Below are 18926 nucleotides of genomic sequence, written 5' to 3'. Positions count from 1 at the left end.
TTACATGTACTCAATATGTTGCCATGAATTCTATTTTAAATTTTGTGCACAAAGTTTCCAAATGCAAACTTAAATCACCTCCCTAAGGTAAAATGCAATTACGAAAAAAACCCATTTTTTGAGAAATTACATTCAGCTCCTACCAAAGGGTGTAACGTAAGAAATCTACAAATTACAGGGTGAATGTAATTATGGAAAAGTGAGGGGTTTCTCTGTAAATAAACCTTACCTCGAGGGGGCGATTGTAATTTACCTAGAAACAAAGGTTGTCAGACAAGTTGGTGAAGGGGGTCTACATAAAATTTTGGTCCTTATCTCTTCATCAGCACTGCATTGCAATTGGGTTTCCAATTTGGAATTTCTAAAATTAGAATACACTAGAATTTATGCTATTTTGTTCCATACTCATACATACAGCTATATATCTCCAGTCATCAATGGTTGACTTTTCTGGTCAACGCGCTGATGCCCAGCTTCAACCCCATCACCAAAACTCATTCTTCCTACTCGTATATATTTATTTATCCATGTAATATGTAAATGGATAATATGCATTTATGAATTATTGATTATATGAAGTACAAATTAATATTATGAAGTATAAACTATTTATTCTTATATTGGAAATTAAAATATAAAATATAGGGAAACTGACGCTGTAATTATCTGGATGCACCTTGGAATTGATCCCGCAGCATCTCATATTTCTTCAGCTCCGCCATTGATAGTGAAGGAGATAATTCTCTTAATACCTTCAATGTATATATATACAAACACATCATTTCACCCACACACACATTGTGAATGAGATTATGTTTTTCTTGCAAATTTTTGGGAATCATACCTCAACAAAATCCTCGTATTCAACGACAATTGCCTCGGATTGATCAGATGAGCCTGAGCCTGAGCCTGAGCCTGAGCCTGAGCCTGAGCCTGAGCCTGAGCCTGAGCCTGAGCCTGAGCCTGAATCTGAATCATTACTAATTAACACCTATAACAAAATAACGAAAAATTAACTTAATCCCGTACGAAGAAAAGACCGCAAATCAGCTATATAAAATCAGATTAAGCTCAATCTTGAACTTCCAAGAAAGGAGAAAAAACAAGATTTACTTTGCGTTTTGCAGCATGAAACCAAGCATCTGCGCAGAGGGCGTACATATCAGCACCAGTGAAATTTGAAGGGCATTTTTGTGCTATCTCGTAAAGTGACACATCTTCGTGCAATTTAAACTTCCGAGTAAGTGCTTTAAGTACCCTGTAAACGAGAGATTGCATGGATTATTATGGGAATATTTAATTAGATGCATTGAAATTTAAAAATGAAACAAACCTCTCCCTGTAAGATGCTTCAGAATTAACACCAACATAGAGGAGCTTGTCAAATCTGCCTGGCCTCAGAAGTGCGGGGTCGATAAGATCTGGTCTGTTACTAGCTCCTATTATAAACAAGTCCTAATGAATCCCACATCGTAAAATTAAATCAGAACGAGGATAAAGAAGATAATAAAGAAGGTGTGCCACCCAAAAAATCGAGATTGAAAAAGTAAGACTAGAAAATTAAATAATCGAGGATTATATAACCCACCTGGCTAGAATCATTCAGACCATCAATTTCTGCAAGCATCTAGAAACACCGAAGGATATTAGATAATGGCCTAATTGAAATCAGAAGAAAGTATAATTATCACTACACACACGTATACATTGTATTGATGATGTGTCGGATCTGTTCTTTTTCAAAACTCATAATATGGTAAAAAGACAATAGACGACAAAGACATCTTTACCTGAGAAACAACTCTGTCCATAACACCACCGGAATCTCCAGAGGCACCACGAGCTGGAGCAAGTGAATCGAGTTCGTCAAAAAATATAACACATGGACGAGCTGCTCTGGCCTAAATTTATGCCGATGACAGGGTCTCAGTGTTTTGCACATAAGTGTTTAATTGTTATTAACTTGTTACAAAAGAATAATAAGTTACCTTCTGAAAAATGTCACGTATGTTTTTCTCAGACTCTCCTATATACATATTGATCAACTCAGGCCCTTTTACACTCAGAAAATTTAAGGAGCATTCTGTAGCGACAGCTTTTGCCAGCAACGTCTGAGGTTTGCAATACAATAATGGATGATTTATGCTTAACGGATACTACTTTAAAAGGATATGCACCATTAAATTTAAAAAAAAAATTACAAATAAATCACAATGGAAAGATTGATGCAATGAACTTACTTTTCCAGTCCCAGGAGGACCATAAAGAAGGACCCCCGATCGTTTACGCAAACCAGATGAAAATAAATCTTTATGCATGAGGGGAAGCTGCCAATATAATTACAAAACACCATTAACAGCATAAAATATCAAGAAATGCAAAGTTATCTAGATGGACTAAAAATTGCCAACAGAGCAGAGTCTTGTAGTATGAAAGGTTTAAAATGCCATTTTGAAACTATCGTTGCAAACTTAAAAGATTATACTTATTTTTTTTTCTTTCACAAGCAAGTTAAGCATGAACCCATAAATCTGTATTCTAACATTTAAGAGAATATTAGTAAAAGAATTTCTATACCATTGTCTGATAAGTGATAATCCTTTTTGGCCTACTCAATTTAAAATCAAATAATACTGATATTGATATTTCTTTATGAATGGTCATGAAAAATCTCCACAAAATGATCCAAAGCGGTAAGAAATATCATGGTACCTGAACGGTGTCGAGGATCGATTTTTTCACATCCTCAAGCCCACCAACATCATCCCATTTGACGTTGGGTACCTATAGTCATACCGTCACACATAAGTAGGATTCTGACATATCCAGTAATGAGCATTATAATTCATCTTTTTGACCATATTAATTGCTATAAAACACTAGAAATACCCCTTTCACCTCTGATACACAAAATATGACATGGGACAAGTTCAGAAAAAAACTGAGTATTCATGATTCATAATTGTTTCCATAATATATTTTCCAGAAAGACATCAACAGTTTCATTAAGACCTAATATTAATATACTTTACCTTAGGAGTACCAAGAGCTGATGCATTTCTTTTCTTTGATTGTTCCAATGCTTTGAGTAAGTTTTCTTTACCATGATCTAGAGATGCATTACTTATTTTGCTATTGTCTTCAATTGAATTGGACTCAATTGATCCATCCTTTAAGTTTCCATGCTCAAGCTTCTCCTTCTTGGATATAAAATTTGCACCAGTATCAGCAATTAGAGCACGTAGATCTCTCGGCATGAAACCAGATGTCTGACCAACGATATATTTTACAAAATCCTCAGCAGAAGCCTGAAATGATAAATTATCTGATCTGTCAAAATCAGAAACCATGGAGAAGGTAGTCATAATGCAGCAAATAAACCATAAAAAAAATATTGTTTTCCCTCATCCTTCTCGTCCTATACAACTAGAATCTTGGTCAAATAAATACATCACACATAATAGCATTTTGCCATGTAGAAACTCTGGAGCCCGTTACTTGTTATAATCATTGATTGCGGCAATTAGCCGTCACTGGTTTGGCAAACCAACAAGGCAGTGCGGGTAATGGTACAATTTTCAGACGGAAAGAAGTAACCTACATTTGGAAGCAGTTCAGAGGCATGTTGAAAAGACTCGGACAGCAATTGAAACCTTTGGTCTTCACTCAGAGGTCCTATTTTGACTTCATGACTAAAGCAACGCCTAATAGTTGGAGGAAGACCTTCAGAACTTTCTGCAGCTGCAATTAGCAGTACTGGGTGCTGGTTTATCATTTCAGCAACTTTTAACTGCTGCAACAGTGAGAGAAACAATAGAATACTAATTATATTTATCTCTTGGGCATGAAGTACCCCTGTGATATCCTATGAAAGGTTTTTATCTTAATCCAGAGTGGTTATCCAAAAAATGTGTTTAGCCAGATTATTAATTTTGGAACAAAGGAGAAAATTTTACCCTTAATTTTGAGTAGTGTTTAACATGAAATAAAAGATCAGTTTGCCTACTATTACTGTTAGTAATACTAGTATAGTTATTATTCCAGTTATTGTTAACATATAATTGTATTGTTTATTCATGTTATACACGGGAAAAGAAAAAAGGGGAAACATGGAGAAATCAATCTTGGATTATTAGATCTGATTCGAACTAATAAATATCTGAGCAGTAGATTACATAAACCAGCAACTTGTAAACTTACATTATCACCAAGTGAGTTTTCTTCAGTATAGTCATCTTCATCATTAGTAACTGGCTCAGTGAACTGCTTAATGACAGATGCAATTTCTGAATTAACTCCAACTTGCTCATGAGATGATCCCTCTTGAGTAGCCAGATCGCGGAAAATCTCAAAATGACGGAGAAGAAGAACCGTTGGACGATATCTGGAGTTTAATAGCATATTAAGTATAAGAGATTTTACTATGAGTCAAACAGATAATATTAAGTAACAATGAAATGAAATCTGCATAGATTGCCTTGTAACACCAAAAACTACAGTATTTGAAACAAAAATCACTATTTTAAAAGAACATATTGAAGCTACACAATTTAGAAGATAAAAGATTTTGCTGTTTATGTTTAGTAGCATAGTGGTGTCAGAATACCTGCGAGCCATATTGAAGGCTTCAGCTAGTGCAACAGATGTTTTCTTCTCCGAAGAAGTCATAAAATTATGACAGCTATATTCCACCACATGCAAACCCAATTGACGGGCAACATATCTTATCACAGTCCTCTTTCCAGAACCTACAAGACAATTATCAATCAGCAAATCCTTTTCCTCTCAAGTTAAAAATCTGTTTTTAAACATCTCGTGACTTGTAAATTTGAGGATCTTGATATGAAAATTTAATAATTCACAACATACCAGGAACACCATGAAATAGGATAGCGACCCTGAATCTTGATGAGAGTGCTGATGGACATAAAGCTGGTGCAAGTATTGAGGCTAGAGACAGCACTACGTCATCTTGTAAAGGTGAGAAACTTTTTGATTGTGAAATTAAAGGATCTGGGGGAACAGCAGACGGAACACTCCCTCCAAGGACAAGAGCAGTTTGACTGCGATTGACTCTCAAGAAAGGCTCTTCTGATGGTTCCATAGCCGCAACCTGAAAACCAGCATGGTTACATGTATCATTATCTGCCACAACCCGCGAGCAACTGAAAGTACAAATTAAAGCATATACAGAAATAAAGTATCTTACCTTGAAGTATATTGTGTTATTACCACCATCTAGCATCTTTTGGTTGCAAGGGATGCACAAGTCTGATTTGCAGTTCCAGTTTATGCATATACTGAAGAGGTCACCCCTGGTCAGATATCTATCAACAGAAAAGTAGTCATTTAATGCAAAATCTATCAACTCTTGTCGATCTTTTGCTTCGTCTGATGAACTGGTTTTAAGACGTTCAAGGGTACCACATTCTGGTATCTTCACAAATGAGGCCCTCAAGTGTGAGGCATACTTAGGCAACTCTGCCCAGGGTTGAAGCCCTATACTAAGAGTAGAGGGGTCATTATCTTTCCCATTTGTTTCACCGTTTGCTTTCACTTTAAGCAAAGACGACAGTGTATCTTTCCCTTTCTGCACTACAGATTTCAAGCACGACAGATGCAAATTCAAATTAAATGCGAGAATAGGAGATAAATAAGCCACTTGAGGATCCAAAGTAGAAGACTGATTTTGAGGATAAGTGCATGATGGAAAGACCAACATTGTGTTAGGTGCATAAGGGCAAACTGATTCATATTTGGAAGAGTTTTCATCCGGATTTGGAGGATCCAATACCACTGCTTGTCCAATTCGATCGACATTAGTATCCACATTCTTGATGAGTATCTACACATAAAAAGGAAAGCAAACTCGGGGGGTCATTGACTCACTTATTCATCGGCAATCCCTTCTACAAAACACACGAACAAAACAAAGAATACTGATCAAGTAACCACATTAACTAGTCCTACGTTTAGAGTTATCAAACAGTATATATATGTGATTATGCTCTAATTGTGTTAAACGATCGCCAAATTGCTAAACCCTGTCATAAATACATGAATTAGGATTCAGTTTCCACGCACCGTTGGCTTCACAGAAGTCAAAATACGAAAAACATACTCACATATCTGAACACAAATTAGCAAAAACAAAACCAGGTAAACTAGAGACGAAAGATGAAAGTTCCTACTGAATTTTGTCTTCAGCAATTCGTAATATGATATTTGCCCAGGTAGACAGACCAAACAACAGTCCTTTAATCAAGCAAAATCGAACGAAAATCACTGAATACCTCAAAATAATTAAAAAGACAAAAAAAAAACAGTGGAAAAAGAGAAGCAATACCAGCGACCCAGAAGTAATGGATAATCGTTTGAGCATAGAAGTGGACAACCCAACCAAAGCAGAAGCATCAACCGAATCGAAGGTTGCGTCCTTAGAGAATCTGAGAATTCCAGCCGTCGATTGCAGGGTACGAGCGGACGAACTTGTCGAGATCTCGTCAATTCCATCACTATCTTCGGTGGTTTTGCGAGGATTAAGCAAGGAACTGACTAGTGCTTCAGTGGAAGAAAGCACCAACGGCTTCCTCTTCCTCCTCTCCACCATTGCAGACGAGTGTATACAACCCTAACCCTCCATTTATCGACCAAAAATATTGAACGCCATTTGTTTCACAAAACTAAGAAGGATATACTTGTTGCTGCCTGCAGGTGAGGGACACATACATACATTGTATGCGTGCGTATATATAGTGGGATGGTGAGAGCTGTACAATTGAGCAACTCAAGACAATTGCCAAAATCATATATTCAAAAAATAAATTCTAAATTGACCACATTGTTCACTTAATTACGTTAAACATAAATTCTTTAATTACATTTTTCTTTTTAATTTTTATAACTAGTTGAGTCTAATATTATATTATATTTTTTATTAGTAAATGAACAAATAAAATCTGATTTTAACAAAAATGGTATGAAGGTGTTGTGATCTGAAATAAAAATCTCTCAAGTATTGTGAGAGGTGGTGTGATTTTTTTTTGATCTTCCTTCGTAATCTGTAACTTGAATCTTTTTGAGATTGTGTGCTAGTGAATTGAAGTTGGTTGTCGCGAGTGGATGTACATTTTTCGAGGCCGGAACAAAAACCATAGAAACAGTCCAACAAAACAACACTCGTGAGTGTAGCTCATGAATCACGTTAGATTTCAGTAATTCGTCATCGGTTCGACACATAATATTTTTCTGTTATTTTAGAAAAGTTATAGAAAATTCATATTAATTCATAGAGTAAAAAGCAGTTTACCCCCTAAATTATAGCCCGTTTTGCACTTTGCCCCCCAAACAAAAAAAATTTGCACGTTTTTACCTGAACTTGTTAATTCATTGCACGGTGCCTCCTAAAAGGAATATTCCGGTAATTTTGACGGAAATATGACTACACGTGTATTGCACATGAGATTTGCAGGGGCAAATTGGTCACTTCCCTTACATTGTATATTTTAATATTTAAAATATAATAATAATAATAATAATAATAATAATAATAATAATAATAATAATAATAATAATAATAATAATAATTAATAAAAAAGAAAAAGAACAAAAATGAACAAAAACCAAAAACGAAAAAAACCCAGACCATCATCATCTCTTCTCTATCGTCTCTGACTCTCTCCTCTCTTCTTCATCTTCTTCCCTTCTTTTATTTTTCTGAACAAATTTTCTCCAAATGTTCATTAATGGAGAAAACGTTTATACATACTAAATCCCAAATAAAAAAAATTGAATATGGAATTTGGCCCCTTCTTTCTCTCTCTCTCTTGAATTGAAGGTTTGGTAGCAGGAACCGCCCATTTTGGTAATTGGAGTTTGTATGACGAGCGCATCGGAGCTGCAGCTGGAGGTCTCGATTCGGATCCTTTCGGTGTCGGGGCGGATTTGGATTCTCCTCCGCCTCCCGATCGGACCAATCGTCGCACTCGCCATTTCAACAGTCCCGGCGGCAGTCACGCTCGCCGCGATCGGCTCGAGCCCGACGGATGCGATCCTTTCCGACGGTCGATTCACCAGCTCAGGCAACCCCCACACCTCAAGTGAGAATCCTGTATTCGGATGTTGAAGGTGAAATCCCTGCTGCAAATTCACCCAAATTTCATCAAATTGATAAATCTTGAAAACTTATATTCCGATGTTGAAGGTGGAAAGTGGGTTGTGGGTTGAGAATGCCTATTGTTTCTTTGCGAGGTTACTGACTTTAGGAAGACGATGATAATTTCCCTTTTCTTTTTTTTTTTTTTTTTTTTTTTGTTTTTTTTAATAATTTATTTATATTTAATATATAGCAGTTAAGTGGATTGACGAATTTACCCCCATAAATCTCACGTGAAACGCACATTATTGAACATTCCGTTCAAAATTGCCGGAAAATTGAGTTTAGGGGGCACCGTGCAACAAAAAACGTAGTTTAGGTAAAAACGTGCAAAAAAATTTTGTTTGGGGGGTAAAGTGCAAAACGGCCCTTAATTTAGGGGGCAAACTGCTTTTTACTCTAATTCATATAAACATCAGACGAGTATCTCGTATGTAGGGTTGTTTCTAAAATTGCGATCCATTAGAAATATGTTTTAACTAATTTAAGCATTTTTTACAAAATGGTCGTTTTTCCCTAGTTATTAAGGTTTTTTAGTTTTATTAACATGTTATTACTTCCATGAACTATAGAACTTAAAACAAATTCGAATGTAGTACAATTTTAGAGATTTCTTGCACTTTTTCGGTGAATTTCGAATATTTATTTAGTTGTTTTAGATAAATATTTCATACAAGGTAGTATGATATATTTTTTTTTCGATAAATCAATATCGTTATATTTATGAAAAGAATCATAATTATTAAAGTTTTTCTTTCCCTTTTGATGAATTATAATTATAATTATAGTTATAAATATATTTGATTTGATCATTATTTTAAAACGAATATATCCATCTTGGACTTTCAGTTACTTTGAAATGGGCTCAATTTAAATATTACTTCGATTGGGCTCAAATTCCGAGTACACAAAAAAGTAGTCCATTCTAAATCAGAAAAGAGAATTCGTTGCATTTTGTCATCCCACATCGAGAAACTAAACAAATTTTATATTCTTTATAAACAATATTTTCAGGATTATCAATCGCCGGGTTCAGCAGCGCGAACCTGTGACCTAAGCAGGGGCATTAAGGCGACGGAAGGTTGTTAAAATAAGGTGTGGGCCCACTCTCTCCGGCAGGTTGTTCCAATCCTCCACGTCGGCAGGCTCCCTCCCGCCTACGTGGCAGGATTAGCGGGGCCATCACACACTGCCACCCCATTGAGGGATCTTGTTGAAGGGGTCTCGGCGGCGATATTGTGATTCCGGCCGGCAAGGGTGCCCCCTAAAGGTGCCGGCCGTTGAGGTGGTGGTGGCACCCCCACCGGAATAACCATCACACACATTCTCTAACTCGGAACGCGCGCTTTGAGGTTGAGTTAGAGGGCAACGATGTTGTGAACACGTTACATATTTAAGTGCTGGCTTGACAGAGCAGCAGCCGCTATTGGGCCTTGTGGTGGTGTGGGGGTTGCCCCGAATCGCCGGCGCGTGTGGGTCAAGCCTTATTCTTCAACCGAACCTCGACCTTTTGTAATTAATTCCTTTCAATTTTTGTAATTAATTCCTTTCAATTGTACAAACATAGGAACACAATGTACAACCCAAGTTTTTTGGGTTTTGATTCCTGCGGTCCTGCCAAACCGTGCAAACAAGCAAGCATAATGTACAACCTAATCGTCTTATACTATGCAATTTGAGTCCAATAATGAATAACCATACGAGGCCTATGTTGATAAGTATTATCTATCAATCTGGAGAAACGGACTATTTATTGGTACATATTTAATATAGAAATAAATTCATAATTATATATATTTTGTTATTTCTTTATAAAAAAATAATATCATTAATTACATAATCGGTAGTTTTGTAGATATTACACCGGGTGAAATGTTTTCTTTGTTTAAAATTATTGACGTCTTCCTTATTTTTCCCCTAGCTCCTAATCGTATAAATATATTTTTTTTTGCTATTTGGAGAATAATATAATTGTATTTATAATTCTAAGTTCAAAACATTATAAATGAACTTTCATTTTACCAAAAATAATACTCTACATGGGTTGAAGAACTGAGTAATTAGAATTTAGATGCATATTTTTAACTTATTTTATATTGAGGAAGAATTTAATAGTATTAATTTGAAATAAGGCGAAACTCGATCAAACATGCAAATATTCAGACAAAAAATCGAGAAGAGAAAAATTTGGAAGATATTCTCAAAGTTTGAAATTAACTTGAATTTTTCTGCATAATTAACAAAATTAGAATATGTTTTAGTTAAATACTCGTAATTGGTCCATTTATTATTAATAAATTAATTATTGGTAATAATAATTAATTAAATAATTTAAGGAATTGCAAGTTTATATTTAACTTGGAGAAAAAGGTAAAGAGGGGAGTTAAACTGATACGGAATCTTTTTTTAAATACTTACCTTTTCTTAAATAGTTACCTTATTAAAAAAACACTTAAAAAAACAAAAGAAAAATATTTACCTTATTATCTTAAACTGATATGAGATCTTTTTTTAAATACTTACCTTTTTTAAAATACTTACCTTATAAAAAAAAAACACTTAAAAAACAAAAGAAAAATATTTACCTTATTATCTTCGGTCTTCACAACGGTTGAATACAGGGGCCATTTTTTTTTTTTACAATATTTCGGAATTTTTTTTTGAAAATTGGGGTAATTTTGTAAGTAATTTCAGAAATACAATAAAACGTCAATTTGAATGACGCTCTTTAAGAGTCGTCGGATTGAGCCTAGGATCAACGGCCAGCTCTCCTATTTTGTCCTCTTAATCGGACGTCCAGGGATTGATCAGAAGATCTGACGGTCGTTAAAACGCGTCATTTTGAACGACGCGCTTTGACTTGTCAGATGGTTGAACGCGGCAGTTCAAATTGCGCGTTTTAACGGCCGTCCGATTCTTCTCGATTTAACGGTCGTGATTTCGGCCGAATATATATATATATATATATATATATATATATATATATATATATATATATATATATATATATATATATATATATATATATATCCCTTAAACAATTACAATTCCCCACATTTGCTGCCTTGCTCCCTTCGTCCCAACCAACGTAAGTTTTCTTTCTCTCCCTTTTTTTTTGTTAATTATTATTTATTATTGTTTAATTTATATTTTAACTAATGTAGGTAATTTTAATTAATTTCAACAGGGTACTTATTGAGGTAATTTTTTTCACTCTTTCAATTATTATTATAGTTAAATAGGATTTTAATTATTAATATAATTTTGTTAAATTTTTATTAATGGTGGATTAATGAAATTTTGATCTAGTAAATTATCAATTAATTTGGAGATAAATTATTTATTGTATTGTTAAAATATATATAATTTATTATGAAATTCAAATTTTTATTGTTGTTCTTCCTTGTTATTTTTAGGTTAAACTTTAACTTATGGTAGATTTAAGAAGGAATGTTTGATTGTGTTTAAATAATTTCTGAAATTTAAATTTTTTGTAATGGTTTAAATATGATACGAGTAGAATGATTAGTAGGATAAATTAATTAATTATTAGTGAGTTAGTGGATAAATTGGTAGAATTAGTCATGACATTAAAATAGGTATTATCCTCAACAAGGCTACCAACATTGGAACTTATGTTCAAATCTTAGCTTATGAACTATTATGTGGTTTTGTTCGTTTATTGTCTCCTTTTCAACCAGAGTTTTTGTAGAATTTTAGCATTTTCGAACCGTAGACAAGTTTGTTTACTTCTTCCATATTTTATAATTTTAAGGAGACGAGTTTTGTTGTGTTTTTATCTGTTCAAATTGTTGATGTTATTGGTGCTAGTAATCACTGTAAATGATGTGTGCCATTTTCTTAGTACCATTAATTTTGACCATAAATCATCTTTTTTACCATAATTAGGATTTAGATTTCAAATTCATGATTTCAAACCGTTTGAATTTATGGATGTTTAGTCAAAATTCAATATCAATGACTTCAAAATTCTTAATTTTTTTTCTTTTCAATTTATGAAAATGGTAAAATTACACTTTAGCCCCTCAAGTTTACATCAGTTTCACTTTTGATCCCATGTTTTAATAATTTGACATATTTTCATCCTTTTTTTTTAAATAATGTCTAAAATTTAAAATTTGGTGTGTTTTGATTGTTATAATTAGGTGAAATGTAATTTGCGGTTGATTGAGAAAGGATTTACGCTGCTAGCAAATAATAATTATTTGGAGGTATTTATTTGTTATATTAGACAAATATTATTATTTTTTATTGCTGAAATTTTAATTTTGTTTTTTATTGTTATAACTAGGTGGAAGCTTAATTTGTGGTGTTTTGAGAAGAGATTTTTGTAGCTAGCAAATAATAATAGTTTGAAGGTAATTATTTGTTATATTACACAAATGTAGTACAACTTGGGTTGGAGCTGTGTTTTTTTTCCCCATTTTTAAATAATTGCTGAAATTTTTATTTTGATGGTTTTTTTTATTATTATAAATAGGTAGAAGTTTAACTTGTGGTGGATTGAGTAGTGATTGTGGGTGCTAGCAAATCTCGTTGATGCAGATCCGTACACCCCATACCCCTACTATAATCCGAATATGAATTCGGAAAACCCAGTTCATTTGAGGTCTACGCATCAGTTTTCGTCTACATCGCGACTGGTAGATCGTCAGATCACACCTATTCCTTATTCTCAATCCGCAAATTCTTCGAGTGATAATGAAAATGACGAGGATGAACAAGTTGGTAGAGGGCACAGGACTAGAAGGCCCCGAGATGTGACACCGGAGGTCACCGTCATTGGTGATATTGTTATTGTAGTTTATGTTTGTTAATTATTAAAACTTTTTAGTATTTTAGTTATTCAATAAAAACAAATTAAATAAACTAAAGGATTTGGAGACAAAAAATATTTCCTAATAATTAGGCATTTTATTTTTATTTAATAAAATATAAATTTAAAAAAAATAATATATATAATTGGCAAAATAGTTCTTTATTTATAATTTATGCAAAAAAACTTTTCATTTCACAAAAAAGGTAATATAATTGATAAAAGAGTTCTTTATTTCTTAATTTTTGTTAGGTTATAATTAATTAACTTTGTATTATTTTATATTGAATTATAAAATAAATTGCATAAATAAATGAAGGAAAAAATTTAAAATACAACATATAATTAATTTAAACTTAAAATTCAATTAAGTATTACAATTTAACAATAAAAAAAATTAAGTAAAATTTAAAAAAACCTCAGCTGAAATCCAGCCGTTGATATGAACACAATCCAACGGCTGCTAAAACACATATCTGTGATTGACGCTATAATCCAGTGCGGCAGGTCAAAGGGCGTCATTTTGAATAACGCCTTTTAAGGACCGTCGGATCGCCCAGATCAATCTCAGACCGTCCGATTAAAAAGACAAAATAGGAGAGCTGGCCGTTGATCCTAGCTCAATCCGATGGCTCTTAAAGAGCGTCATTCAAATTGACGCTTTATTGTATTTCTGAAATTAATTATAAAATCACTCCAATTTTCAAAAAAAATCCCGATATATTGTAAAAAAAAAAATGGCCCTTGAATACAGTCCTGTATTTTGAATACAGTCCTATAAATACAAGCCAATGTTATATTTTCAATTTAGGTGGTGTTTGCAAATGATTATTTAAAAGCAGAAGTTAGTGATTGTGATTTAAGTTAGTTTTAAGTGCTTATTTCTAAAAGTTGGTGGTGTTTGCAAATATTTCGAAAAATATTTGCAAATAGTTTTAAGACCCTTGTGCATGCTACGCAATGCCTTGAACTGTTGGGGCAAGAGTTTCACCATCACTTGCACCCCAACGTCGAATTCTCGTGGTCGTCGTTTGTCGCCGCCCATTTCTTCATACGTCGCCTAGCTTTCTCAAGGCACACTCGAGCTAAGTCGGCTTGTTCCTCCCACGACTTAGCCATTTTCAATGCTTCGGGACTTCTTCCATCGATTGTCGTAGCCAAAGTGTGTGGCGTAAGCGGTTGTTGTCTCGTTCCAAGCTCGAATGGACTCCTCACGTGGCTTCACTGGGCTGCAAGCTCGAATGGACTCCTCACGTGGCTTCACTCCGCTGCAAGTTGTAAGAAAATTGAGCCACGTCGACGAGTTTCGCCCAATCCTTTTGATTGGCTCCCGCTAAGTGTCGTAAGTAGCACTGCGTTCACCCTCTCCGTTTGTCCGTCGGTCTGGGGTGAAAACTCGTTGAAAAGCAAAGCTCGGTCCCCAAAAGCTTGAAAAGTTTCGTCCATAATCGTCCTGTGAAGTGTGGGTCTCGATCACTTATGATGCTCCTCGGGCAAACTATTATTTTTTTCTCCATATCTTCTCGCATTGACAAACTATTCTTGGCATCGCAGTAATCAGGCTCAGCTTGGTATGAACTCAAACACACAAGACAAGCCAATGGCTTCTTAGTGAGTTCTCTCTCGTGTAGTGCCGTTTTTCCTAGCAATGTTTTAGTAATTATATGGACCGTAAATCTCGTTTCAAAATGTTTCATACTGCTACATGTGACATAATATAAATAGGTTTTTTTGTTTCATTTGCCTTTTTGAGGAAATCAATAAATGAACTAAAGGAAGAATATTGTTTTGACGATTCCAACATGTTTGATTCTCTAATCTGAGTGTACAGTTGCTCTACATAATTTGTATACTGGGACGATAACTATAAGGATGCGCTATATGCAAGACTAATTCAACTTGTGCAAGACCAAATTAAAATTTTCAATGTATAAATACTATAATAGCATTACTTGTTAAAAAAATAGAAAATTCCAAATGTGCAATACCAAAACTCAAAAACACAAAAAATCATATCACAAAACCACAAGACCAACTCTCATCTTCTCCACCTTCCAAAACCCACAAAACCTAATCATTCAAAATCATCAAAACTTAAGAAATCTTACAAAGATGGCAAATATGGAGTCAGAAGACATCAAACTAGAAGATTCTACGGTGGAAGACCCGAGAAGATATGCATTTATGTGTTTTTTTAGCTAGAATATCGTTTTTCCAAAAAAAAAAGCCGCGCACACGTAGTCGACATGTACATGTCGAATTTTATAGGTAAAAATCGACATGAGATTTGGAGTACAAAACCGACACCTTAGTGTCGAAATTTAACTGTTAGCAAATTAGTCCAAATATACTAAATTTCGACATTAAGGTGTCAAATTTATGGACATATATTCGACACCTTAATGTCGAAATTTAGTTGTTTCATTTTTTTTTCCAAAAAAATCCCGCGCGGACGCGATCGACATGCACGTGTCGAATTTTATAGGTAAAAATCGACATTGTGATGTCGATTTTAGAGTACAAAATCGACATCTTAGTGTCGAAATTTAAATGTTAGCAAATTAGTCCAAATATACTAAATTTCGAGTGTCGAATTTATGGACATATATTCGACACCTTATTGTCGAAATCTAGTTGTTTCATATTTTTTTTAACTTTCTATTTTTCAATTAATTTTTATTTCATATTTATTTATTTTTTATAGCAAAAGACGAATGCGAAGACGTAATTTATTGTCCAAATTCATCCAAGATTTAAAAAATATGTACAAGACATCAAGAACGTCGCATCAAGAGCGACGGTCGGCGGTGGAGCTTTGGCCGCAGAGCTTGGGCGTATGGTAGGGTTTAAGGGGGATGTGTGTGCTGAGTTTTTTTAATTTCACATTTTCTTTGTTTTTTTTTTTTTTATTTATTTATTTATTTGTTATTTGGTCTTGGATGAGCAAACAAAAGTCAATTAAATTTATGGGTATATTTGTCATTTCATCTTTTAAAATCTTTCTTTAATTTGGTGTTGCACAAGTGAAATTAGTATAGCGGCAGCCTAACTATAATACTCGAGGTGTGTCGACGGAAGTAAGTAAATGATGGTCTTTGTTTCGCCTGGAAACCCATTACTTGATTCAGATTTTCAGTAAAAAAACATATGTTGCCAGAATTTAATTTTTCCAACTTTTATAACAGGTCATATCCGACCTGAGCGAGCTATTTATTTTGCTATGTCTACCTTTTAAAGTTCCAAATATAAATCTTGTTCATAATTAACACCTCCCAAATAATAATTTTTATTAATTAATTAATTAGTTAATTGACAAGAAAAGCAGATCCTAGGTAGGACATTATCGTTGTTATACACATCTTCCTTCACTTGACAACAATCCCACGAGTCTCTTTTCACATCTGAAACAACTTCATTTTAAATTTGAATGATTTTTTCGCTTCAACAACTTATCAATATAATAACCTGGTGTACATCGGCAATTGACACCAGTATGTTGGTTTTACTTTTGTATTAATCTATAGTTTGTATGTGGACAGAATTGTGATAAATATGTGGATAGAATTGTGTCCATTGATACACAAAATAGTAGAATGCATTGCTCTCAATACTTAAGCATCTTTCGAGCAATCTTGAGGGCCGAAGAGCAGCTGATTTTGTTTCGTATCGTAAACAAAACGTTGGTTCGTCTGTTGATAAGATCCTAGTACGCTAATAAAATCGCTCGGAATTATTGCCAAGCAAAAGTATTCGCCTTTGACAGAACCAATCTTGTCCAACACAAGAAACAGCGATTCTGGCCTAACCACAAGATCAGCATTCTTGAAATGAAGGGTCATGCTGGGAAGGTTTTTATACCCTTCGTTTTTTCTTCGTTCGTAGCATAGCTCGAGCCCCCCTAAATTCAGCTTTGAACTTCTCCGGTTCCAAAAGTGCCTCTTTAGTGCTTTTATCAACACCGTATAAGCCGGTTGTACGAGTCTTGAAAATGGAGTGCCCGAGTCAATTATGCAGCCACCAGAGCCATCACCTCTCAATTGAAAATCTCTATCGGAAAGGCTCGTCAATCTCTTGTTGTTGATGCTAATACCTTGTAAAACCAGATGATAGACCGTTTGATCCTTAACACGCAGCAACGGTGTGACCTTTAAATCCAGTCGTTTTATTACATCACCACCAAATCTTAAATATGTAATAGGCCAGTTGCTAGTGTTCTTGTTGTCGATCAGTGGAAGACAATAAGAAAATATGCCTCGAGTTATAGAGTTAGCTTGAGCGACAATGGAATACGAACCCCAACCAAGACCCATTACTCCTGCAATTTGATTGCTGTTATTACCATAGGTTTTCCTGTTATAAACTCCACAGCCGAATACGAGATTTCTTACAACCTCAGTTCTTCCAACATCTGAATTGAATACAAAGTTTTCGGAAGCAAGAATGCCCGATGAGAAGGTGTTGTCTAAGTAACTCATGTTATATGAGCATGAACCTTTGATACAGTGATTTGGTTCACATAGGCTGTTGTTTTTATCACAAAGGATGGGTCGGTAAGAACTCGACCCGTTATTTGGGTAAACGGGCTCTTTCTGTGGGAAGCATCTACCGCCACTTGCCCTGCACCCTTCACACTGCATCCACAGCAGATCACTGCCACTATCCATGTATAAATAGTATGATCTGAATGATGGATAACGGGGTTCGGGTTTGAAAGTCCCGATGCCGATTTTTACCATGTAATAGTAAGGAGATTGTATAGCAACTTGTGGTCTGATCAGCAAATTAGGCTTTTTAGATTTTCTTGATACTAGTGATGATGCATAGGATTGTTGTACAAGTCTTTGATTTCTTTGTTCATGACTAAGGTTGTTCTCGAAAACCAATGACGCATGACTAAGTTGTAGTTTGATGCCATTGGCTATTTCTGTCGAGGCATATGTTTGCAATAGAAAAAACAAAATACACAGAGCCAACGACATCGGAATTTTGATGGTGGCTTTTCGTCTCTGTGATTTTCTGATTTTCTGTTTCAATTCGTTGATTTCAGCGAAAATATTATAGAGTTCTAAGGATATGACCATGTTTATTACCATTTGCCAATTAATTTCTGCATTAGAGAAAGGAAGATTTTTCACACCCTGAAAAGATGATTTCTTGTAAATGCAGTTTCCATTTTTTTTTATTGGAATTAGAATATGTTTTCTTCTGGGACTTGTTTTTTACGGTTTGAAAATTGTTATTTATGATTCATAACAAAAAATACTTTATCTCTCTAAAACCCTAAAACTTCCCAAAAAAACCAAAAAACCCCCCAAAACGCGTTAAAGCCCAACTTGGGCGCCTATGCATGCAGTGCACGTCCAAGTTGGGCGTGCAAGCTGCATTTGGGCGCCCGAGTTGGGCATCCAGTGCAAACATTTTTTTTATTTTTTTTTAATTGAACGCTCAAGATGGGCACCCAAGGCGTGTAAGAACGCCCGGACGGAGTTGGACGCCCATCTTGGGAGTTCCAACATATTTTTGCGAAAAAAAAAAAAAAAAAAAAACCCTACAAATCGATTTTTAGGGCTTTTTAACATGAAATTGGTTCCATAATCGACCGACCCAATGCATATTACACATAAAAGAATCGAAATTACCTCAAAAAATCAAAATCCAACTCTTCTTCAAGCTTGATTTCGAATGTTCGAAATTTTATTTTTTTTGTTTTTGCTATTTGCAGTTTGGGGGGTTTTTGGGAGGTTTTGGGGTTTTAGAGAGATAAAGTGTTTTTTTGTTATGAACCGAAAATAGCAATTTTCAAACGGTAAAAAGCATTTCATTTTCTTATTCACAAATATCATATCAGCATTACAAGATCAAGTAATATATCTCTTTTATCCTTATTCACAGAATCAAGAAAGTTTGGTGAGATTTGGAGCTCCTCCGATCCAC

At 34.6% G+C, this 18926-nt stretch overlaps 2 protein-coding genes across 18 annotated transcripts; both read right to left on the bottom strand.

Moving 5' to 3' along the window:
* Positions 1 to 554: 554 nt before the first annotated feature.
* PEX6 (peroxin 6) lies at positions 555 to 6997 on the bottom strand. 17 transcript variants are annotated; one of them, XM_088816168.1, is made up of 17 exons: positions 6347 to 6997; positions 5210 to 5845; positions 4870 to 5113; positions 4607 to 4748; positions 4201 to 4384; positions 3602 to 3793; positions 3033 to 3308; positions 2713 to 2784; positions 2241 to 2327; positions 1989 to 2111; positions 1791 to 1901; positions 1589 to 1627; positions 1334 to 1455; positions 1114 to 1258; positions 964 to 991; positions 845 to 927; positions 555 to 752 (listed from the first exon to the last, which is right to left on the bottom strand). In XM_088816168.1, exons 1-17 carry the CDS (start codon positions 6608 to 6610, stop codon positions 663 to 665), a joined length of 2838 nt encoding a protein of 945 aa, XP_088672294.1. In that variant the 5' UTR covers positions 6611 to 6997; the 3' UTR covers positions 555 to 662. The 17 variants fall into 17 exon arrangements, 9 of the variants coding, with proteins under 9 accessions (XP_088672294.1, XP_088672296.1, XP_088672297.1 ...); XM_088816170.1 differs by having other exon boundaries at positions 845 to 909; XM_088816171.1 differs by having other exon boundaries at positions 845 to 903.
* Positions 6998 to 16603: 9606 nt separating this feature from the next.
* Positions 16604 to 18073, bottom strand: LOC105956891 (aspartic proteinase CDR1). The gene has a single exon (XM_012980803.2). It carries the CDS (start codon positions 18071 to 18073, stop codon positions 16604 to 16606), a length of 1470 nt encoding a protein of 489 aa, XP_012836257.2.
* Between the last annotated feature and the right edge of the window lie 853 nt (positions 18074 to 18926).

The sequence above is a fragment of the Erythranthe guttata genome, chromosome 4, assembly GCF_056151865.1.
Source record: "Erythranthe guttata isolate IM_541 chromosome 4, IM_541, whole genome shotgun sequence".
Lineage (NCBI taxonomy): Eukaryota > Viridiplantae > Streptophyta > Magnoliopsida > Lamiales > Phrymaceae > Erythranthe > Erythranthe guttata.
Note: the sequence above shows the minus strand (reverse complement) of the source record. Positions and strands in the feature narration are given on the sequence as shown.